This window comes from Heptranchias perlo, chromosome 1 (genome assembly GCF_035084215.1).
Source record: "Heptranchias perlo isolate sHepPer1 chromosome 1, sHepPer1.hap1, whole genome shotgun sequence".
Taxonomy (NCBI): Eukaryota; Metazoa; Chordata; class Chondrichthyes; order Hexanchiformes; family Hexanchidae; genus Heptranchias; species Heptranchias perlo.
The window spans coordinates 134,061,871-134,087,184 of record NC_090325.1 but is presented as its reverse complement, the minus strand read 5'-3'; the positions used below and the strand labels follow the sequence as shown (position 1 = coordinate 134,087,184).

The following is a 25,314-nucleotide window of genomic DNA, read 5'->3' as shown; positions in this document are numbered from 1 at the left end:
TTTTCATGTGGAACGTAAATTGGCTGGGCGGTGAGTGTAGCGTGTACGGTGCCTGCCCAGAAGAGTCAGCTGGGGACCCAAACCATTTTGGTTTAGATATTCTTCTTATAATGTGGTAGGCTAGTTACTAGTGTGAAACACGCACCCCAATAGGCAGCTTGCCAATCTGGAGGTGGGAAATTGGATGCAGAGGTTGATTTAGAAGGCACCACAGCAACACCTTAAAGGCGAGGGGTAGAAGCATCAGGCTTGAAAGGAGGCACCACATTAGAACAGCAACCAACATTTTTGTAGAACCTACAGCAACAATTGTGTTCAATGTGTAAGCTTTTCATGCTCAAGACATCTAATAGAAGGAAACAAACAAGAACTGAAGGATGGCTCAGAAAATACAAACCCTGGACTCCCTTTAAGAATGTATACTCAATGGTTCCGTTTATCAGGTACATGGCATATGTATGCATGCCACATACATTGCCAGGCAATCTCTTGGACTTTACTGCTGACCCATACCCCAAACAGTTGTTTCATTGAGAACCTTACATACCGATAGGGCATACAACTGCAAATTACAATTGAAATCTTTGGCGTATTCAGATCTTTAAAGAGCTTCATCAAATCATTGTAACACAACCTAGCTGCATGATGCATATTCACTTATTGACAATCACGATGGGCAGAAGCTTACCACATGTCTGGAGCGAGCCTTTGGCTTAGAGGTAACATTTCCGTCTCTGAGTCAGAAGCGGTGTTTCAACCCTGCTCCAGATAGTCCCGGCAAGTGGGGATCAGAGTTCCATCTCTGAATTCTGGGTTGACATCCAGTAGGATCCTCGAGTCCAATGGGTGTGGGTGACCCCCTCATTGTATGGGTTGTGGGAGCCCATTAAACTTTCTCGCTATATAGAACTAACTGTCCTATTGGCTGGTACAAAGATGGTTACGGTCATGGAAGGAGCATTCACGTCGCAGCCTACTATGACTTTTAATCAGCCTGCGAATCCTTCCACTGCTTCACACTATTCTCCAAGGGAAGAGTGTGAAGATACGAAAACAACAACCACATGTCTGTCATTGTGCATGTACTCCTTCAACTTACAACATGTCAAGATTATTTCACTACTTGCCTGACAAGATGGCACCTAATAAAATGGAACAAACATGAACTAAAGAACTGCTCAGAAATTACAAACCCCTGATTCCCTTGGAAGATGTCACATTAGTCAACCTGGCTTACAAGAGCAAAAGGGGGTAGGAGCAGGTGAAGCTGGAGGCCTCCCCAAGCTGTGGTTAAGTATCATGTAGCTCTTAAGTCTCACCTATCGTTCTCTCCCGTTCTCAAGCAGACATACATACAATCTCACAAACAACATATACGGTTTGTATCTTGTACTGCGAGTTCAGTTGGCAGGTGTCCGTTGGAGACAACATTGTAACTTTAGTCATTTTTTTGTCATTGTGGTTCTAGAATAGCACGCCAGAGGATAGAGTTACTGAGCTTAACGAGGCGAGTCAAAGAGCACAGTTGAGGATGAGGAAGTGACGGTGGCAGAGGAGAAGGAAGAATCTGCTAGTTGCGATCAAGATCCCCTGCTTCTGTTCATACTTCTGTTGCTAGTCAGTAGTGAAGGAGATGAAATAGCTGGCTTAATAACTGACTAATGCATCAGTCAATTGTTTCATACACTTGTGGGCAACACATTAGCTGATAGTTCAGATGAGGCTTACGTTAGACTCAAACAAGGTGGAGCCAAAAAGGCTGACTGCACAAGTAACCTTTCCTGCCTGACAGTTCCAAACTTATGGTATGGGTCTTTGCAGCAGATAGCACAGTTCACCAAATGGTTCCTGTAGACCTGAAAGCTGTGGAATTAGTTTCCCATGGCAGATGTACCAGTGCCTGTAGATATGATCAGTAACATCATGGCAGAGGCACCAATCTACTGGTGCCTTCTGATCTCCGTCATGTCTCATTTCAACTTGTTCTCTTATTACATACAAATTTCTTCCATTGTCTGATCCAAAAACACAGAAAAATTAAATTAAACATTAGCTGAAAAGTTTTTTTAAAAAAATACTGGAAATATTACCTGAAAATGAAGAAAAAGCCCTTTAAATTCAGGATTTTAAGCTGCTTCCACTGACCTCTTTTCTGTTCCTCATTCTACATACAAACACACTAACTTGCATTTATACTGTGCCTTTCATAACCTTAGGACATCCCAAAGTGCTTTACTGCCAATGAAGTACTTTTTAAGTGCAGTCACTGTTGTAATGAAGGAAACACGGCAGCCAGATAATGACCAGATAATCTGTTTTAGCGATGTTGTTGAAAGATAAATATTGGCCAGGATGCCAGGGAGAATTCCCCTGCTTTTCTTCAAAATAGTGCATCATATCTGTGCTGACTCTTTGCTAGAACAATCCAAAACTAATCCCATAGCCTCATATCTTCCTTTGCTTCAAATATTTATCCAATTTTCTCTTAAAATATGCAATGGTCTCTGCCTCAACCACTCCTTTTGATAAAGCGTTCCATGCTCCAACAACCCTCTGTGTAAATAAATTTCTCCACACTCCCTTAGCGATCATTTTAAATTGATAACCCATCACTAGTGACACCCCAACCAAAGGAAATAGTCTTTCCCTATTCACCCTATTAAAACTTCATAATTTTTAAAACCTCTATTAAATCTTTTCGGAGCCTTCTCTACTCCAGTGGAAAGCCTTCTCTGTTCAATTTTCCTTCCCCATCCCAGTCTAATTTTCCTCTCTGTCCTCTGCCCAATAAGTAGGTGTTAAAAGATGAAAAATCTACCTCAATGTATTCCCAAGATTAAGCATCAAATAAAAAAAATCTCCTAATCATACAAAACTGTTCATGTGACAAATTGGCCTGCGCGTGAAGTATAAGCCCTGGAATATTTTGCTGTGTATTTTTGCTGGTTTTATCACTGAAGTCAGCAAGTGCCTCTCTGGTATTTTTAAAGCATTCAATCCTACCTGAGTTGACAGTGTAGCACAACTAAACCAGCCAAACACAGATTACTTTGAATTTATGGAAAGAGTTTTATATCAAACCCCAATCACAATATTATGTCAGTTTATTCAAAATTCTGCAGGTATACATTAACAAGATATCTTGCTCATCGTCCTTCAGCTCGTCAGGAGTCAGCCATTCCTTTTAGACTTCTGTTTTAGTAATGAAATCAAATACTTGTTTCTACATTTATACTTCAGTAAAACCCTGGAGCACTTATCTTTCCTAGTTCATCAGGGATCAGGATTAAATTTCATCCGATTAGAGTTGTTGATTTATGACTTGTTCATTACTGACAAGTTAAGTTATTACACCAATAAAAAATATCTTACTCTGATCAAAACTGATGGTTTGTCTAACTGTTTATTTGAATCTCTATGTTTTCAGTCAAATATGCATTAACTTGACTGCCCAAAGTAAACTGCTGTACCTGGTAGATACAGGGAGAGATACGTTATTGTCTGGAATTTCCATAGGGATTTTCTGGTGAGAGATCAGTGGAATCCCCAGAGAAGTGGTGTAAACACCTAAAATCTGCCATTTACACCCTTTGTCTGTGGGCTCCACTGAAGTTACGACAAGGATTGGGACAACTCCATGGAAATTCAAAGCCGATCTCTGTAACCACCTTGCACCTGTGACAAATGTTGTGACAAACTTTTTTTCCCCTGTTGATAGTTATTTTGGGTTACTGTTTCTTTGTACTATCATGATCTGGAAGCTTCCTTCAGATAGGTCTAAGCTCCAGACATCCCTGTGCATATAAGTGCTGAGAGTGCCAATTTAATGTTGGTAAATTCAACATTGCTTCTAATGGTGCATCTCAGTTTTTTTGTCTTTCTGAAGTCGAATATCCACCTGTGTTGTCCAATAGAAATCGCTGACGAGCCAGAGGTGTGGCTAAGGTGACATCATTTTAACCACATGCACTAATTTTAAGCAGAAAACGCCTAACACACATTACAGGTAAATGTACTTCTTATATATATTTACTTAACAAACATCTACCACCATTCAGTTTGAAACTTTGCAGTCTTCCTCTTTCAACAAACTTTGAAATTCAAATACAGCACATATTAGTGCAGCTTCTAGGTTTTTGTCCAGCAGTTGCAAGCGGATTGATTGCTGAGAATGTTAACTCATACAACCAGATGTGCCAGACCCGCCCTGCTCTCCATCCAGAACGTGGTTGGATGCTGCTCGCCCTTTACCACGAAGTTCCCTGTTAGAGCTGCTCGTTATTGGTAGGACTTGTTTTCATCTGCTGGCCTGCAGCGGTTATTCTGAAAGGTCGAGCTGACCATGATGACAGCTTGCCTCTCCCTACAACATTGCTGGTGTTTCCATTGTGCCGAAGTCCGGGTTTTCACCCATGTTACACACCATTTTAGCAGATAACCAATAAGCAGTAACCAAGGAAATAAAGCACACACAACAATCATAAAAATTTGTACGCTTTTTGTCTTACCATTTTACTAACAAACACACAAAAAGTTAAAGTACACATGCACACACCATGCAAATGAGTATTGAGATGTATTTTACTCATTTTTTATTTACTAATCAAACATTCAATTAGCTACATCTGGATTCCTAATTAGCCGCATATGTCTAGTAGCTAATGTATTGGACAACATTGACCTAGATATATAATTGAAACCCATGACTATCCGGTTGGAAGAAAGAGGCAGATTTTCCTGTTTTCCTATGTCTAGGGCTATTGGATTGCCTGAACGCTGTGAACACAGAAAAATCGGATGGGGAGTAACACAATCCTATAAGGGAGCCCATCAAATGGCCAGAAAACTGGGCCTGCTTCCTTATGGGCATATATTCTTCAGAACTCAATTTTCCTGTGTTTCCTGTGCTCAGGCAAGCCAATAGCCCCAGGCACAGAAACAGGAAAATCTGCCCTAAAATGTTCTATCACTGTGTTAATTCATCACTGATGAATTTAAGGATTGAATATTTTATACAAATGCAGTTATTGCTTAAATTGACAGCAAAATCTACTTCTAAGGAATATATGACTGGTATTTGTTAACTAACGTAACATGACAAGTCTGAAACTTTTGAAGAAATAGCGAGTTCAGTGTATGAAGTTTTTGCTTTTCCCTGGTCTATTGCATATAATAGAAATCTACCATCAATGTCGTGTGGAGATTAAAAAGACTTAAAAAGACCAACAAAATAACTAACAGGAGAGGACAAATTACAAATTTGAGCAAGATTATGCAGTTAGGTAGATAAACTGAGCCTATGATTTTCGTCTCATACCACTAAAATGTGTAGATATGGAGGCCCTAAAATTCCTGGGGCTGGAGAGGGCATCAGTAGCAGTTCTGCCAGGGAGGGGGTGATATGGGCTGGATTCCGGCTCTTCTGAGATTCTGTCACATTTTGACCAGACCTCATAATTCAATTATGGAGGATCTTCCACCCTACCCGTCAAGTGGGCATGCCTGGGGGAGTTTCCATGCTTCCCTGGAAAATTCCTCCCTTTCACCTCAGTGGAGATCGATTATCTCCAATGGGCCCTTTGGAGAACTGCAGACCGCCTTAGAAGGACAGGATCAGCTCGAGCTGGGGTAGCCACCACTGATGTGCTCTTGAAGGCACTAGCAGGCCATGCTACCTATGCAAATGACCTCATCTCTGGAATTTTGGGATAGTGTCTCCAGCCTTGGGCAAGGGCAGGTGGGGATTTCACTCCAGAAGAGTGGGGCCCCAGGAATTTCCAGATCGGAGCATCCTTCGTTTATGCTCAGAGCTACATTCAGAGGCAATAATCACCCATTCACACTGTGGTACAGTTATATAGGAACATAGGAACAGGAGTAGGCCATTCAGCCCCTCGTGCCTGCTCCGCCATTTGATAAGATCATGGCTGATCTGTGATCTAGCTCCATATACCTGCCCTTGGCCCATATCCCTTAATACCTTTGGTTGCCAAAAAGCTATCTATCTCACATTTAAATTTAAATGTGGTACAGTTTGACCAGTATAAGCAGAAAAAACATCAGCTGACATACCAGTTTGCCGGCGCCCCATCCTCTTGCTTTAATCCCAGACAACCTTTGTGCAAATTTAAATTAGCACCTTGTACTCTGCTCTCCTTGGCACTTATCAACAAAAGAATAAAGAAAAGTAGAAAATAATTTTTTAAAAATTCACATGCAGCTCACTTGCTACTTTTTGTCCAACATTCTTTACTATCTTTCTGCCAAGAGGAGTGATATACAAAATGGATTCCACTGGAGCCACTGAAAGGCAGTTAGGACAAAGGTAAGAGGGAAGCTATATTAACTCGCTGTCGAATATCTACAGCAGAACTTGAAGGAGGCTGTGCCAGTGAGGCCTGCACACATACAAAATTTAGAATACCTGATTATAGGCATCATAAAGGTTTTTTAAATTTCATTTTAAATTTTCCAAATGCGTACCAGATAGATTGTTATGATACAGCTGTTAAGTTATATTAATTCCTAGTTGCGTATAATGTTTCCCTGCACTAGGCCATCATATGTAAGATTTCACAGTACTTTATACGAAGTATTCCTTTTTGGCGAGTGACACTTCCACTGCAGTAATATTAAGCTGTAGCCAGGAATTGAAAAGCATATAAATATTTTATTATATGTACAGGTTAAAAGTTACTGCAGTCTAATTGTCTCCCATGGGCATACTATACAACATTTTTGTCCTAGAAAAAAGATGATGGACATGTAACAATGCACAATTTTATTGATCTCAAATCATTGCCTTTAATTTACCGTAACAAATAAAAATATTACAAATCATTAGACAATGTTATGTAATGGTCCACCTCATTTAACATTCTATATAATTTTAAATAATGTTAACCCTAGTTTTAAAACTTGCATTTTATAATATAAATATTATTTGCCTGTTATAGTTTTCAGAGGATGAATGTACAAAAAAATCTGAAAATCACTTGAGTCCTGCCATGTAAGGACTGTGGTACACTTTAGATTCATCTCTGATCATTTTGAAATTCACGAGATAGGGTCCAAATGAACATCCATCTAATAATTGAAAATCACTTTAATTTTTTATTTTAGTGTCACAAGTTAAAAGTATGCTCGATTTACAAAGCAAAATGACATCATGCACACAGCAACGTTACTGTTATTTTAAATTGTAATGCATATGGCAATTTCACAATTATCTGGAATAAATAAATATATATTAAAGCCACACATGTATCAAATTTCCGAAATGTGTACAGTGAATTGTGAACTTATCGCCATGCAAGATTTCTCTCTGAATGCTGCACTTCATAGAATTTGCTCCACTTTCAGACACAAAATGGTCTTTGATGAAATCAGAAGTATTTTTAATTACTTGCTGCAACACTTTCAAACAATTTATTGTTGCTCCCTTTTCATCAACTGTCAAATTATCAGTCACAAACATACATGCCAACCTAGCTAAAGCTGAAAAACAGCCCCCAAAAAGCTGACAGTTCAAAAGCAACACCAATAATAAGTCTTACGGCATGTGAAGATAGGGGATTAGATTGAAACTGCAGTAGATCATGCATTTGTGATAACTTAAACTGCAGGTAAATGCAACATTTAGTCATTATTGCTGCAGGAGACAAAAATGTAAGTACACAAAAAAGCACTGTTTGCAGCAGTGAAGATATTGTTGAAGGGGGTTGCGAGAGCTGAAGGTATGAGGATATATTTTCTAGTGGGGGTCTAAGGGCACGACCCCCACCTCCCCCTTGCTCTGTCCAAGAAAGTTTTGATTTTTGACACTTTTTGGCATTTTTGGAACTTTAGTGTCAGCTTGGCTCAGTTGGTAGCACTCTTACCTCCACGTCAAAAGGCAGTGGGTTCAAGTCATTTGAGCATTAGGCTGATTAGTTCACTGCGTTGCTGAGGGAGTGCTGTGTGGTTGGAAGTGTTGCCTTTATGATGAGATGCTAAACTGAGACCCCATCCACCTGTTGAGGTGGATGTAAAAGATCCCATGAATCTTTTCAAAAGAATATCAAGGAATACTTGTGATGTTGTGGCCAAGATTTCTCCCTCAACCAATTCCACCAAAAACAGATTAACTGGTCATTCATTCCATTTGCTGTGTGTAGGACCTTGCTATATTCAAATTGGCGACTGCAATTGCCTACGTAACAGTGATAATACGACTGATGTCCTGAGGAAGTGATAAGGTGCTATATAAATGCAAATTCTTTCTCACAATAACTATGCTGTTCAAGCCAAAAATAATTTCTCTTGGAAAGGTCGCAAATATATTAAACATGAAAATTAAAATTGTTGTAGGGACTTCAATACAACGTTACAGGTTCCTTTTATTGGAACATTAGTTCCAGATGCATCAAGTTAATTTGTGAACTGAAACAGTTTGCAATATGCACCTACAATAATTTCAACAGGCAAAGCATTCTACATTCACAAGACAAAACTTGTAAGTACAAATCTGTCCCTGTCCTCATGACTCCCAAAGGCAAGTGGGAGATTTTCTGGGCTGAGGGAATGCTGAACTAACTCTTCTAAGTTATTTTTATTTTTAAGTAGCTACAGGAGGGATAGGTGAGCCAATATTATCAAAACAAAATCGTAGAACTGAGGTCTGATGAAGGATCCCACCCAAAAATAAATCTGTCTTTCCTTGTTTTAGCAAACTGATATCCATTTCAAACATTTTCTGATTTTAAAACCTTAAGACATGTGGCTCAAACTGATTGTTGATGATAGTGGACATGTAGAAAAAAAAAGAACTTGCATTTATGTAGCACTTTTCATGACCTCAGGACATTGCAAAACACTTCACAGCCAATAAAGTACTATTGACGTGTGGTCACCGTTGTACTGTAGGCAAACACAGCAAAGTCCTACAAACAACTTTGACCTTGTCAAAAAAGTTGATTTTCTTTTGGAAATAAAAAATGCGGCAATCATTAAAAAAAATGAAAGTGCACAACAACATGGTTTGCAGGACCAGGGACAGGGAACTGAATTTTGTACTCTCAGGTGGATCAGACTGTCTGCCTTCAGTCTAGGGTTTGCAAGCGATTATACCATTATTAATCATTAATGCCACTCTTCGCACATACTTTTGGATGTTGATCAGTCTAATACAAACAATACCGACTCTCTTGCTGTCACTGCATGGTAACAAAAGGATTTCCCCTATGGGTATGTAATCAAACCAAAAAACAACTTTCAAAGTCATAGAACATAACCAAACGCTGCAATCACGTAGAAATCACACAATAGTCTGCAGCACACACACACAGTAGGCATTGTAGTAAAATTCTAAATATGGCAATCTCAGCATAATTAAGCAAAACTCATCACTGCTTCAATTCCACGCCCTGTTTTATTTTAAAACTCTGGCAATTTTGCAAGAGCAGTGCCAGCAAAAAAATAAAACCAGTAATGTACTCACATCAGGGAACTTTCTCCTTATTTCAAAAAAGTCTTGAAGAAAATAAACCTTTAAGTAAGACAATACTTGGGCATGCCCCAAAGTTTCTTTGAGAAAAATAGTAAGTTTTTAAAAGTTGCATTTTAGCATGTACATATATATATATATATATACATATATATAAAATTTATTTGGGGACAAACACTAAATAAATACACCTGTAACTATGACTCTCAGAAGTCACCAGCTCATCGTAAAACCTTTTTGCTCAAGTTTACATGCAACCAACAGCGGGAAAATGTATAATCTAATTGAATGGTTCTGACAGCCTTCAGTCCCACCCACCAACTCAACTGACTGCTTGATATTGACAACCTCCAATTGATTTTTCTTGTCAATCACTAACAAGCTGACTGCTATCTTAAAATGTTGATGGTTAGCATATATGTAACAACCCGGTGTTCGGAGTAGACTTTACCTTGCTATCCTATCAATTAAAACTAAACAAATTCCCCTGTGTTGTCTTGAGTCACGCAGGTTAATTTGTTTGGGTTGGTTTGACCACTTAAGCATGTGCAACAGGCAAATTTCTAAGACCAGATAGTCTAGTTGGAGTGGAATCTAGCTCACGGAAATTTATGGAGGAGACATTTGGGTTGGGTGCCAAATGGGTGCGTGATTGGTGGTGCAACTGCTGCACCTGTCCAAGGCAGTTGAGAGATCCGGACCACTTTCAGGTTCGAGCCTCATTAATAATTTCTCGTTGAGGTGCGATTGTCAAATGGGTATCCTGCTGCAGTTCGCTGGGTTTGTCGGGAATAAAATCATCCAGCTACTCCATGCAATTTTCCGGCAGCAGGAAAGGCCGGTTGGGGAGAGGAAACACCTGCCAAGTTTTGGGGGGGGGGGGGGGAGGAGGTGAGAACAGGACAGCAGCGGGCCGGATGATTTTTGTGGGGCTCAAAGGAACACTTCTGCTCCTCCTGGCCCCACAAAAATCTTTAAAAAAATACAAAAAAACTTACCTTTTGAAAGAGGCCTGCAGCAGTTACTTTAAGGATTTCAGGTTCGGCCTTTCAATGCCTGGAGAATTGGAACTGACGTGCTGTAACTGTTTCACCCATTTCTCCTTGAAAATTCCAACTGGGGTCCAACAACAGGCGTAGGCCTCCAATTTGCATATTTAAATGGTCTCTTACCCGTTTTGGGCGGAGCGCTGGACGCTCATTTAAATGCCTGCCTGTCAGTTGATTCAGGCGGGAAAATTGTTGCACAAGGTCCCTACCAAACTTCCAACTGACAGACACATGTTTTTCAGGTGAGAAACGAGCAGCTGGCAGTTGAAAATCTCCCTCTATATAGGTCATTTTCTGACTTCATGCTTCTAATGGGTGAAGCTCCCTGGTAGTAGCACAGGAATCGGTGCTGGGACCACTGTTACTCACAATTTACATCAACGATTTGCATCCGGGAATTGGAAGTACAATTTCAAAATTTGCGGGCGAGACCAAAAAGGATGAATGCGTCAAAATGCAAGAGGACATTAATACATTTGCAGAATGGGCGTGTAATTGGCAAATTAATTTCAATATAGATAAGTGTGAGGTGGTGCATTTTGGTAGGAAGAATGAGGAGGCCACATACTGCTTGGATAATAAGAGTCTAAACAGGATAGAGGAGCAAAGGCGTCTAGGGGTAGAGATGCACAAGTCACCAAAAGTAGCGACGCAGGTTAATAAGGTCATAGAAAGGCAAATCAAGCACTAGGGACCATTTCTAGAGGGATAGAAATAAAAAGCAAAGAAGTTATGTTAAACTTGTATAGAACCTTGGTGAGACCACACTTGGAATATTGTGTACAGTTCTGGTCTCCACTTTATAGAAAGGATATAAAGGCAATGGAGAGGGTGCAAAAAAGATCAACAAGGATGAGACCAGAACTGAGAGGATATACTTATCAGGAAAGGCTGAACAGGCTGCGGCTCTTTTCTCTAGAAAAGAGAAGGCTGAGGGTTGACCAGATAAAGGTCTTTAAGATAATGATAGGGTTTGATAGGGTAGATGTAGAGAAAATGTTTCCACTTGAGGGGGAGTCCAAAACTAAAGGTCATAAATGTAAAATAGTCGCTAATTAATCCAATAGGGAATTCAGGAGAAACTTCTTTACCCAAAGAATGGCAAGAATGTGGAACGCGCTACCACAAGGAGTATTTGAGGCAAATAGCATAGAAGCATTTAAGGGGAAGCTAGATAAGCACATGAGGGAGAAAGGAATAGAGGGTATCCTGGCAGGGTTAGATGAAGTAGGGAGGGAGGAGGCTCATTTGGAACATAAATGCCGGCATAGACCAGTTGGGCCAAATGGCCTGTTTCTGTGCGGTAGTTTCGATGTAACTCGATGTAAAGTAGGAAATTATCCCTTTAGTTTACATTTAAGATGTGCACTGTTCTCAGTAAATTACTCTCAATTAAAATCTTAATCGTTAAACAATGAAGCTGGACATATCAAGCTATTCATTTGTGCTGCTGCCTAATTTTCAAGAACTTCACTATAAGGCATGTACCAGCAGGATGTCACACCAATAATTGGTTGGTTGCATCCCACAACAGCAACTGCAATGTCTACAAAATCAGTCAAATTACAATTCTTAATGTGCAGTTTACACGTTAAAATCATTTCCAAATTGGCAACCTGGAATAGAACAAATGAGTGCTCCTTTCAATTTAACCAGCCTGTGTTACTGATACCTGGTTTTGTGTGCATGAGAGGGACTAAAACCAGGACAACCTTGGATACTGATATCAGAAGGCAGTATAACTGAGGTACAAATTACCTACAGCTATATTTACTACGTGACACTTACTAGACTACTTTATTAGTAAAATGAGAGAAGAATTAATTTGTAACTCAATATAATATGGATGTGGAGTGAACATATAGCACTATGAATAGAACACAGCTACAAACCCTTAAGGAGTGAGCTTTCCCGCCTCAAAGTCGCAAGGTTATGGGTTTGAACCCCATTCCAGACAGCTGCAGTGAGTGGAAACGAGAGTACTGGTCTCTGAATATTGGGTCGACACCCAGGAGGGTACTCAAATCCGATGGGTAGCAGAGTGGTTCCTCAATCATAACCCCAGCGTGAAGGAGACCAGTGCTCCGGTTTCTGAATAATGGGTTGACATTCAGTGAGTACTCATGACTGATGGGAGTGGTAGCTCCCCATCGTATCCAGCCAATCTCCAACAGTCAGGCTAATGATCTGTCTAAATAAAAAGGGTTCTTTGTTACAGAAACAACCAAAGGAAACAGCATGATCTGTTGGATGTAAAAGCAGTGGCAGAAATGGGTAGCCTCATGTGCCGCTAGGCATGGAAAAGAAGATAATATGGATGTGTGTATGGAAATCAGTATGATGCAGACTAATGATGTACTTGAAAAAGTTTGGTTAGCTATTTCTTTTGGTTTACACTTTTAAAACATTGGGGTTGATTTTAACCCTACCCACCCAGTGGGTAGGCAGTTAAAATCGACCAGGTGACTTACTCGGCGATGTTCCCACACAAATCCAGCTATCTTTAATTTTAATCCGCTCTTCTGAGCAGGCGGCAAAGGCACCTGCCTGAAGCCAGTGGGATCCTTCTTTAAATATGCAGATCGAGGTCTGATGACATCATCAGGCCCTGACTGCGATTTTAACTCCAATCTGAGTGGGGAAGCCGCTGCGGCTTTTCTGCCAGGTAAAGTCAAATGAAAAGAGGATTGGAAGCAGAAGATTTTTATTTTCCTTTGTGGGGCAAGAAGGAGCTGTAGTGCTCCACCTGGTCCCACAAGGACAATTTAATCTTCCCTGTCTTGTACCGCAGGAGCCGCCCTGGAATCCTGGTCCCCACACTTACCAGAGTGCCGGTGGGTGGGGGCCACCTAAATTTCCACAGGCCAGCAGCCACTTCTTGCCCACTTCCTGCCTGTTTTGGACAGCAAATTGCCTGGGAACCTTAATGAAGTCTAGCGGTTAAAATCGCCTCGGCGTTATTCTGTCACAGGCAGGCGGGAATCTAATTGAAACCACCGTTTTCCCGCTGGCAGTTAAAATCACAACCCATTTTTAAAAAAATGCCACCATGGTACAGAAAAAAATCATATTCATTTAATTTGCAGATTATTGTTAGCTGCAATGAAGTCCATGCTTGGTTGCTGGGAACAGGGACATCAAAACTAACTAAACTGGTGATATATAACATGAACATCCTACAGAGTAATGGTTTGCAGGTTCTCTTTCCCGCTTCTCCACACAGTAAGATCCCATTCTTTGTTGGGTTGTGAAACTGGATACAAGGCACTCTCCCATAGTGTAGGGGAGGGAAATAAAATATCAGAGGATAATTTCATCATTGTTGTTCTTATGCATCCAGTAATGGTTCAAGAGTGACCTGTTCTTCCTGGAAACGTTCAGACACATAGGGGAAGAAATATGGATGTGCCCAAGTAATGGGTACAGGGTACAATCCCTGCACCTGAATGGTGAGGCCCACGATGCCCTGGATATTGTGCCTCATTTCCATCAAACCGTCATGGTGCGGAGGATAACAGCCAGCCGGCAAAGAGTCAACGAAAATCAGGTAAGTGAAGGCCGGGGGGTGGGAGAGAGATAGATCAGAGGCGGGGGGAAGTGGTGGTGATTGGGGGCGGCAGCGATCGGTTGGAGGTGGAGCGGCAGGGATTGGTGGGGGAGGGTGCATTCTTTAAATGTGGGGTTGGGAGGAGCACTCCTGCACAGCACAATTATTTTTTTTCTCCTTTCCCAATATGGCGGGCCGGTGAGTGCGAGAAAAACAGGTGCTGCGCGGCTGAATTGATAGGCCATATCCTTCTGAAGTATTCTTCCGATTCACATCTCACAACAATGTAAATTTGACCCCAAATGTTTTGCTATATATAGTTCCCTAGGATTCCCATTTTTGAATGTACAATACATAAATTCTTAATCTCCATTATAGAAATCTTTCAAGAAGAAAGTGAGCCCATTATTATGTTGAAGCTCTGGAGACTGCACTTCATGTACTCCTGTAAAATAAATGCCACTTGCAAAGATTAGCAGCGATACTGAGATTATTTCTACATCTCCCCAGACTCAGGACTTTTGGTCTCCTAACAAAATGACATTATTTTCTTTTCACCTTTTACTCTCAGTAGACTGCAAGGTCACTGATTTTGTTTGCCCTGATAATCTGTCACAGAGAGATTAGTTTAAATTCTTGATGCATCACGTTACACTCAACTGAATTTGCATGTTTACCCTCCTTAAAACCGTCAGTTTTTCCCATTAGTTTTACACAAAAAAGTTAATTTTTTGTGTAGAATTCCATGCTTTATCTTTGAATTTATAACACCCCTGCCAGCATAGCTTTCAGTAAAAGAAATTAAGACCTTTATCACCAAAAAGACACAAGCAATTATTTTAACCAAACATCATTCTGCTGACAACTGAAACTAAGTTCAAAGTCAGTAAGAATGAAAGAACTGAGTAAACAGGGAAATGTTAAATGCATATACACACAGATAAGAGATCTGAAAATCACATCTATCTGTAACTGCCTAAAATATAAAGCTGTTATGAAATTTTGAGACTTACCTATGTAGTGTTTCAATAACACATTAAGGAGCTCAGGTTGTTCTCAATTCTGCAAGTAATTAACCTAGTTCACTGTTCAATAAGTGAAAGGTTTCAAAATTGCCTGACTAATGCCAGTACAATTTTATTTACTATTGCTCTGAAATGTTGGACCTAATTTCTGAGAAATGGAACCGATTACAATTTTTTTCTTTTGCTCCAGCTGAATCTGAATCCGTGCTATGAGGAACTCAGAAAGCCTTTCACTGCCTTTTTATCTACAATTTTTAAAACAGATGCTCGTATACGATCTTTAGGTGAAATGACGAAAATGGGAATGTGGTTTTTAATAGGTTCAACTCGCTCCATCCCCAATCTTTCTCCTTACTCTTTGCTTCATCCTTTCCCATTCCCGAACTCTCCCCTCATGGTACTGATCGTCCTGCTCCATTTCTAACTTTTCTTCTCATTTTCCCCACTTACTCCCCCTGTATTACTCCATTTCAGCCTCTTCACCTAATCTACCTATTACGACTTATCGATTGTCCCAGTTATCTATTATTGCTCTGAAATGTTGGACCTAATTTCTGAGAAATGGAACATATTACAAATTTTTTCTTTTGTTCCTCAGAGAATATCTGCTTGTCCTGAGCCACAATAAAGATATCACATCACAAATTAATACACAGGAAGAAGTAAGTCAAAGAAGAAACACATATACACCCAATAACCCAATGCTATGATACAGAGACCAATTCAACAGGTACCCATTGGGTGCATGTGGGTTCATTATTGGGCAGATCTTAGGCCTGTTGATTGCCCAAAATACAATGTATTTCACAACACAATGTGCCAGTGCCAGAGCAGCAATGTATGAATTCACATGGCATGTGCTAACCTCATTAGACATTTCAATTTTATTTAAACCATCTATTTTATTCATAACCTGGTCACAATGCCAGGAAAATGCTGCTGGCTTCAAATGCCCATTTAAAACAGACAATCACTGGAAGGCCCAGTTGGCTATTTTGGAATTCCAATCCTTTAGAAAGTGTTAAATTTTGCTGAGACAAATTTATTTAGTTACCTGTGGCACATATTTTTCAGAATTCTTGCCATTCCTTTTTTTTAGCCTAGTGCATGTTTCTATTTGCTATTGAAATTCTATCTGCCAGTTCTAGGTGTTTGTTCAGTGTTATTTAATGCAGTAGTGCGACAGTTCTGGCCATGATATGCTGCTAGGAATAAAATTACATTTGCTGGTTCTAGGGGAGAGAGAGAAGGATCAGAGGAGTCCTGAGAGGGAGATATGTTTACATCTTGGCTGATCACGTCACAGTTGCCTTTAGCCAACTGCATGTTTGTATAGACCAAGGTGCATCTACCTTGACATGTTCTTAGAGTATTCCCCATGAAGATTTGCAATGAAGGAGGCAGTAGCAAAAATATATAGGGCTTGATTTTACAATGGTGGCGGATTGGCAGCGGGGTGGGGGGGGGGGGGGTTTGAAGGTGCGCGTGGCAAACCCGCAGGAACAAAACTTACTGTTTCTGACGCGATTGCATGTTGATTAATGATGATTAACGTGTTTGCCGGGTTTCGCACACGCAGCCAGCCTGATTGACAGGCTGGCTGCCGTCAGGAGCTGCAACACGAGGGGGAGGGGGGCGAGAAAGAGATAGAGCCAGACATCATCCGGCACTGGAACGGAAGACCGGGGGGAGAATGAAAGATTTGGTTCTGGACTGGAAGACCGGGGGGAGGGGGGGAAGGGGACGATTGGGGGGGGGGGGGGGGAGAGGGGAAAATCGGGGGGACATCGGAGGGCGGAGAAGAGGGGGACATCGGGGGAAGATCGGGGGGTGAAGAGGGGGACATCGGGCGGGAGATCCAGGGGTGAAAAGGGAGACGCTGGGGGGAGGTTGGGGGGGGGGGGGGTGAAGAGGGGGACATCGGAGTGGGAGAATCGGACATCGGAGCAGGGTGCATAGGTAGGTTCATTTAGTGCTTTCGCTTCCTTTCCATGGTTTTTTATTTAATTTATTTAGTTTATTTTTCCCTGATCCGGCCCTTCATGCCTGGTTTCTAACTACTTAATCTGTCACAGATAAAGTGCCTTAAGTACTTCAATGAGGTACATTTGGCTCTTTGACTGTTATCCCGCCTTCGTTTTCGGGTCGCCCGCGTGCACACAGGTGGGTCCCTGGGAAACTCGGAATTCGGCGGGATTTCCACGATTTTCGGAGCCCCCTCGCCACCAACGCGCCTGCAACTGCCTCCTAAAATCACCCCCATAGTCTCCTAGAGCTAGACCTTCAGATCAGTTCCAGACAGGGATGGGTCCGTCAATGGCTATCAATGCTTGAACTTCTATGTTACTGGTTCCTTCCAAACAACAGTAGGTTGCCAAATATCCACCAAATCTTAAACCAGCAATGCACCAATGCATCAAGCAGGTGACAGATACCTTGTTTGCCAAGGCAAACTCTTTCATCAGTTTCCCCATAGGTATCAACCAGAAACAAGACAAATCCTTGTACTTTTACTGTATGGCAGGTTTCCTCAAGATCCAGATGGCACCCGCATGCCCTGACCCTCAATCCCACTACTTACATGAACATTAAGTTGGTCTGTGACCACTTAACAGAGTCATGCATTTGAAAGTGTCCTGATTCTGGTACAGAGTCATGCATTTGAATGTGTCATGATTCCTTTATTTTTCAACAATTGATGCAGCACCATTATTTTAAAAGCCAAGGAGACTGCATGGATAGTTACTCAGAGACCAAGCTTATCTTCTTTAGCCCTGCCTCATCATCCCCTTGAGTCAGCCTCAAATTAGAGCAAAAATGTTTTTATTAAAATGAGGCACATCCTGTCACCATGATAATTAGGATGTTGAAGCAAATGTTTTGATGGCTTGATAGATCAGGATGTGTTACAATATGTCCCGGTGAAGGTCTCTACAACATTACGGTCTGTTGCTTTTAGCAATCCATAAAGGCATTGCCATGAGACAAGTGAAAGGAGGCCTCCATCTATAATCGGTAGCACAAGAAGACACCAACCTGGAGCCTGGAGTGCAAAACCTCATTTCAGACATAATGGCCCAGAATTTGCTGTCAAAATAACAGTGAGGCTAATGGTGCTCACCATTATTTATACGCAAATGCTACAGCAACTTCAGGCGAGGGCAGATGTGGGTTTAAACCCGGAAATCCAAAAGTTGATGTCCACGATGTGTCACTTGCCGTTAACTTCACATAACGGCATCTCACTGCCTGCCTTTCATTTGAAATGCATTGAACGGCGTGAAGTTGCTGTATTTGCACGGTAGATACGAACTATACTCACCACAGAAAGTTAAGTCATCATTTCAAGTCTAAGTACCCTTTTAATGACGCGATAAGTGTTAATTACTACCAGTCAACCTCTCTGGCACTGAAAATTAACCATTATAAGCGTGGAGTCTCATTCCTTCAGGTTTTAATTGTTATTGGAGATTTTTTTAAAAATTTAATTAAATTTTTTTTTAACTTTTCCTTTCTCTTTTTTTCTCTCTCCCTTAATCCAATCTTTCTTTCACTCTCTTTATTCTCATTCTGTACCTGATTTGACATTGAATTCACTATTCTAACTCATACTTCCTTCTCAGTCCTTGTGCTGTTAGTTTCACAATCCTTCAGTCTAATTGCTTAAGGAGATACACAGTTGCTTGCCCTGTTCACTCAAATCCCAGATACCGTGTAGAGGGCGCTGCACCATTTCCATCTCGCACTTCCAGCAATTTGCCGTGCAAAATATCAACGAGATTAAATGGCCAAGGACAAGACTAACTAACGGTGGACGGTGTTTGTTGTCCTGCTACAGCAAATTCTGGGCCATTAGTTGGATTTGCTGATTGGCATAAGCTGAGCAAAAGTGGGGTGGAGTGTAATTGGTACCCACCTGACATCATAAGTGCTGACTCCACTTTTTGGGGTCATCGCCGGGTAGGGGGGAGGGAATGTCTGGAGTCATCGGGAGGTCGGGGTCAGGGGGGTCATCGGGGTGGGGGGGGGGTCACTACAGGTAAGCTTGTTGGGCCTGGGGGATGCACTCCTGCTCCTTCAGGTCCACAAGCTGTGCGATAAAGACACTTACCTGCTGTTTCGGGCCTTCTTACCTCCTCTCGTGGCATGAAGCAGAACCCCCTCCAGGGGTTAAAAATAAAAAGCTGTAAAAATGGAGGCCCATAGCCTCCTTGAAAGCTTTTAGTAGCTGACCCGTCTCTTAAGAGCGGGTTGGTCGTCCGCCCCTCGTCCCTCCTCCGTTAAAACCGGAAATGGGCAGCTTGGGGTCCAATTTTAGATTTTAAAAATTTTTACTGCCCCCCCCCACACCCCCCCATCCCCAACCCACCTGTTCTTCCGCGTTAAAATTTAGGCCCTGGTATCAGAAACATCAGTGTTTGGAAGCTCGCCCAATGGGAGCAGGAAATAGTTTACTGCTGCAGGGTTTAAAGGCCTTCAGTATGTCCGCAAACTCCACTGGGAGTCCTATACACCAGACATGCAAGGGAGTTTCCTGTGGCCTTGTTTAGGGGCAGAACCTCTGCCTGCCCCAAACTAGGCTAGTGATGTGGAGGGGGCGGGGCTGCCTAATTCTGGGAGTTCCCACGTTCTCGAACTTACAGGAAGTGACCCAGCCGAAGTTTGGAGCTTGGTATGCTGAGTGAAAAGAGTTGTACCGGCCTCTTGGTGGGTGGAGGTGGGATCTTCTTAGGAGTAAAGGGAGAAGTTTAGAAGCGAGCACACTGGAAGGGCTGTGGAATTTCAGCCCCATGCTTTTTAGTATATTTTTATGCTGCCATTTTTGCACAATTCCATAGGGACGTGTTCCCATAATCCATCTGCAGCTAGAGAGGTTATTATATGATTCACTACATCACCTGATTGTGGGACTTAAATAAAAACTTAAAATAGCACAACATTGGTTTTGGAAATACATACATACAGTGTCTTGGCTTAATTTTTCTAGCTGCAAGTGAAAATGGCAGACTTGCATTTATAACTTTCCCCATGTGGCCTCATATTTATTACTAAAGAAATGATACAATAACCTTAGCAGAACTGAGCAGTTTAAATTTTCCTGGTTCTGGCCTCTATCTAGAAGTGGGATGTTAAAATCAATAGGAGAGGGATAGAATTGCCATTTTCTTATAAGAACCTAAGAAAGAACATAAGAAATAGCAGCAGGAGTAGGCCATACGGCTCCTCGAGCCTGCTCCACCATTCAATAAGATCATGGCTTCGATATCAACTCCACCTTCCCGCCCGATCCCCATATCCCTTGATTCCCTTAGAGTCCAAAAATCTATCGATCTCACTCTTAAATATGCTCAACGACTGAGGATCCACAGTCCTCTGGGGTAGAGAATTCCAAAGATTCACAACTCTCTGAGTGAAGAAATTCCTCCTCATCTCAGTCCTAAATGCCCAACCCCTTATCCTGAGACTATGCCTCTTAGTTCTAGACTCTCCTGGCAGGGGAAACAGCCTCTCAGCATCTACCCTGGCATGTCATCTCAGAATCTTATCTGTTTCAATGAGATCACCTCTCATTCTTCTAAACTCCAGAATATAGGCCCATTCTACTCAATCTCTCGTCAAAGGACAACCCTCTCATCCCAGGAATCAATCTAGTGAACCTTCGTTGCACAGTCTCTAAGGTAGGTATATCCTTCCATAGATAAGGAGACCAAAACTGTACACAGTACTCTAGGTGTGGCCTCAACAAAGCCCTATACAATTGCAGCAAGACTTCCTTACTCTTGTACTCCAACCCCCTTTCAATAAAGGCCAACATACCATTTGCCTTCCTAATTGCTTGCTGTACATGCATGTTAACTTTCTATGTTTTGTGTACAAGGACACCCAAATCCCTCTGACTACCAACATTTAATAGTTTCTCACCATTTAAAAAATAATCCGTTTTTCTATTCTTCCTTCCAAAGTGAATAACCTCACATTTCCCCACATTATATTCCAACTGCCACCTCCTTGCTCACTCACTTAACCCGTCTATATCCCTTTGCAGACTCTTTGGGCTCAATTTTAAAACTGAGCCGGGAAGGGAGTGGGGTTCAAATTGAGGTCGCGAAACCTATTAGTACGGGTTTCCCGGACATCATTGTGATTTTGACGTAAGGACGTCTTTTCTTTTGTCGGTTTCCCGTCCGACTGACCGACCTGAGTGGCATGGGTGGGCACAGGGGGCATGGGTGGGCATGAGGGGCATGGGTGGACATGAGGGGCATGGGTGGGCATGATGGGCATATGTGGGCATACGTTGGCATGGGTGGGCTTAGGTTGGCACGGGGGTGGTGAGTCATGGGAGATGGGATCGGGGGTCAATCAAGAGGGGGGGGGTGTTGGGATCAGGGGTCATCACGGGGGTCCACAATCGTTGAAGGAGAGGATCGGGGGTCAGAGGATTGGCGTTGGGGGGAGGATCGGGGGTCGGAGGATTGGAGTGGGGGGGAGGATCGGGGTTGGGGGTCGGAGGATCGTAGTGGGGGGGAAGGATCGGGGTCAGGGGGAAGGATCGGGGTTGGGGGGGAGATCGGGGTCGGGAGTCGGAGGAATGGCGTGGGGGGAGGATCGGGTCGGGTGTCCACGATTGGGGGGGGGGGGGGGGGGTGGGGTCCGCAATCGGAGGGGTCTGCGAACGTTGTGGGGGGTCGGTGCAGAAAGGCTTGTTGGGCCTGAGGGAAGCACTCCTGCTCTTCCGGGCCCACAAGCTGTGCCTTTCCAGGCACCTACCTGTTGGTCTCGGGCCTTCTCGCCTCCTTTCATTAGGCATAAAACAGAAGGCCCGGGAATCCCGGCCCCTGGAGTTGAAATTGGGAAGTCCAGAAAAATGGAGGCTCGAAGCCTCCTTGAAAGGTTTTAAGGCCTGACCCACCTCCTGGGAGCAGGTTGGTCGCCTGCCCCGGTGAAAATCGGAAATGGGCGGGTTGGGGGCGGGTCTGAAATGGTGGCAATTTTCAATGCTCCAGCGCCCCCAATCCACCCATTTTCACTTTGAAAATTGAGGCCTTTGTGTCCTCCTCACAGCTTACTTTCCCACCTAGCTTTGTATTGTCAGCAAACTTGGATACATTATACTCGGTCCCTTCATCTAAGTCATTAATATATATTGTAAATAGCTGAGGCCCAAACACTGATTCTTGAGGCACCCCACTAGTTACAGCCTGCCAACCTGAGAATGACACGTTTATTCCTACTCTATGTTTTCTGTCCATTAACCAAATCCTCTATCCATGCTAGTATATTACCCCCAAATCCATGAGTCTTTATCTTGTGTAATAACCTTTTGTGTGGCACCTTATCAATTGCCTTTTGAAAATCCAAATATACTACATCCACCAGTTCCCCTTTATCAACCTTGCTTGTTACACCCTCAAAAAACTCCAGTAGGTCTATATGAAGATTAATGTCCTCCACGATTATTGCATTACCTTTGTTACATGCTCCTCTTATTTCTTGATTAATACTCTGTTCAACAGTGTAACTACTGTTAGAGGACCTATAAACTATTCCCACCTGTGTTTTCTACCCCTTGTTATTTCTTATCTACACCCATACTGATTCTATTTCCTGATCTTCGGAGTCAAGATTCTTTCTCACCACTGTCGTTATGTCATCCTTTATTATCAGGGCTACACCCCTCCTTTTCCATTTTGTCTGTCTTTTCGAAAAGTCAAGTACCCTGGAATATTTAGTTCCCAAACTTGGTCACCTTGCAATCATACCTCTGTAATAGCTACTAGATCAAACCCATTTATCTCTATTTGTGCCATTAATTCATCTATCTTGTTACGAATGCTTCATGCTTTGAGATAAAGCACCTTTAATTTTAACTTTTTACTATTTTTCCCCGATTTGACCTTATTCACTGATTCATTTTACTGTTAAATTCTTTGTCCCTCCTGACACACTCTGCTTATCTTTACCCCAAATCGCTACGTTGCTCTACGGCCTTGACTTTTCTCTTCAGATTTATAAATTTATCCTTACCTGAACCCTCCCCCCGGCTTTTTAGTTTAAAGCCCTTTACTTCAGTGACACTACTAATTATTTTACCACCCATTGAATTGATAAATGTACTTATCACCGTCATCACAAAGTTCAGAGATTGTTCCTCCACAGGATTTTACATCTATAAAGAATTTCCACATACTTCCATACAGCAATCATAACATGAAAACATGAAGTGAAAATTTCAGCTAAATGCATTAAGAAAACATAGTCCAGTTTAGTATGGAATAGGACATTGTAACAACTTTATCAATCAACACCGTGTTTACCAATACATATAGGGCTCCCATTTTAAGGGGGAAATTTATGCACTATGAATATGCTTCCAGTTACTTCAACACTTTCTCTCCCTTTTGGCTGAAATTGAAGTGTTGTTTCATGGCTATTTTTAACACAATCTCTTGGGTGGGTTATACCTAACTGCAGTAGCCACTGTAGCTTTGAGGGCTGATTCTGTACTCCCGTGCTTCCAGTGGGGAGCAGCGTTTGCAAACAATACATTGGAGGTACACTACCTGTAATTTTCTACTCATTAAAATTATTGGATGGAAAATCACAGGCCGTGATGTGCTTTCTATCAGTGCTGCTCCCTGCTGGAAATACAGGAATGTGGAAATGGTTCTTGACTAATCAAGCAATTATTTTTAACAACAGAATAAAAGTAGGAAATACATTTGATACTGGACTGTCTTGCTTTAATTAAACATAAGTTCTCACTTTTTTAGTTTTTACACAAACAACAGGAAGCATTCTTTGAAGCTCCATTGATACTGAAACCATTCTGAAATAAACGGAGTGAAATAGTAGAATCTTAAAAAAAGCAATGCTTAAATGTGCTACTTATAACATGAATATGTGTTGTATTTACAGCATATAGGAAATAAGACATGTATGGAAATATAATTCTTCATCCTTAGACTCCAAAATCATTATCACTAAACCAGGGAGTACAATGTTCATTCAATAAAATGTTGATATGTAAAGCCAGTAAAATATTCTAAGACTTACCTTTCTTTTCATCTTTTCCTTCGAATGTCGATTTATCTGAGGAGCAAGGGCACCGTCCTTCACATTTGACTGAGATCTGCTTGCCTGAAACACATGCTTGATATTCCAGTTTGCACTACGAGAAAAGAAAAGAATGAAACTGAATAATCATATAAACAGAGAGATAAGTTGTTCATTAAAATGCACTAGACTGCATTCTTAACAGGATTATTGCAAATTATACTGGAATAAATATGGGAGCCAATAAAGCAGCCTCTGCACCGTGTCAGCACTGCGAAGGTGCTGTATGCATCTGCATATAAGTGTGCTAACCTCGCCAGGAAATACAAGGACAACTCATTTGCATCATTTTCTGGCATTCCAGGAACGTCACTCAGGGCTCCTGAATGACCCTAGTTGGAAGGCCTTTATACGTACTAATCACTCTTTGGGGTAGATCTTGACTTTGTGCGATAGTGTAAAATGGGTTATAGTGAAGCAGAAGCTCGTTTTACATCTATCCTGATTTTTATTTCAATAAAAATCAGGAAAGATGTAAAACAGGCTGCCAACTCGCTATCATCCATTTTACACGATCGCACAAAGTCAAGTTTTACCCCTTTGTGTGAAGAAGTGCTTTCCTGACATCAGTCCTCAACTTACCTTTTACCAGTTCTGTACCTATGTCCCTTTGTCCTGCATACATGGTTATATTGAAATATCCTTTTCTATTTTACTTAGTATCTTCTAAAATTCTAGAAGGTCCCCTCTTATTTGCCTTTATTCAGGGCCAAAGATTCTAACTATAGTCTAATCATACGGCACAGAAGGAGGCCATTCAACCCATCAGCCTGCACATGCTTTTGAAAGAGCTATCCAATTAGTCTCACTCCCCCGCTCTTTCCTCACAGTCCTGCAAATTTTTCCTTTTAAACTATATATTCAATTCCCTTTTGAAAGTTATGAATGAATCTGTTTAACCACCCTTTCAGGCAATGCATTTCAGATCATAACAATTTGCTGCGTAAAAAAAAAATTCTCCTCATCTCCCCTCTGGTTCTTTTGCTAATTACCTTAAATCTGTGTCCTCTGGTTATCAACCTTCTTGCCAGTGAAAACAGTTTATCCTAGTTTACTCTAAGTTTCACTAATCTTTCTCATAACTTGGTGCTT

At 41.7% G+C, this 25,314-nt stretch overlaps 1 protein-coding gene across 3 annotated transcripts in view; it reads right to left on the bottom strand.

The window, feature by feature from the left end:
• spock3 (SPARC (osteonectin), cwcv and kazal like domains proteoglycan 3) overlaps positions 1 to 25,314 on the bottom strand; it is a 565,624-nt gene that overhangs the window by 135,414 nt on the left and 404,896 nt on the right. For all 3 annotated transcript variants that reach the window (XM_067991144.1, XM_067991135.1, XM_067991152.1), the window contains exon 6: positions 24,163 to 24,277. In XM_067991144.1, coding sequence (XP_067847245.1) covers positions 24,163 to 24,277 — 115 coding nt within the window. The remainder of the gene's footprint in view (positions 1 to 24,162; positions 24,278 to 25,314) is intronic.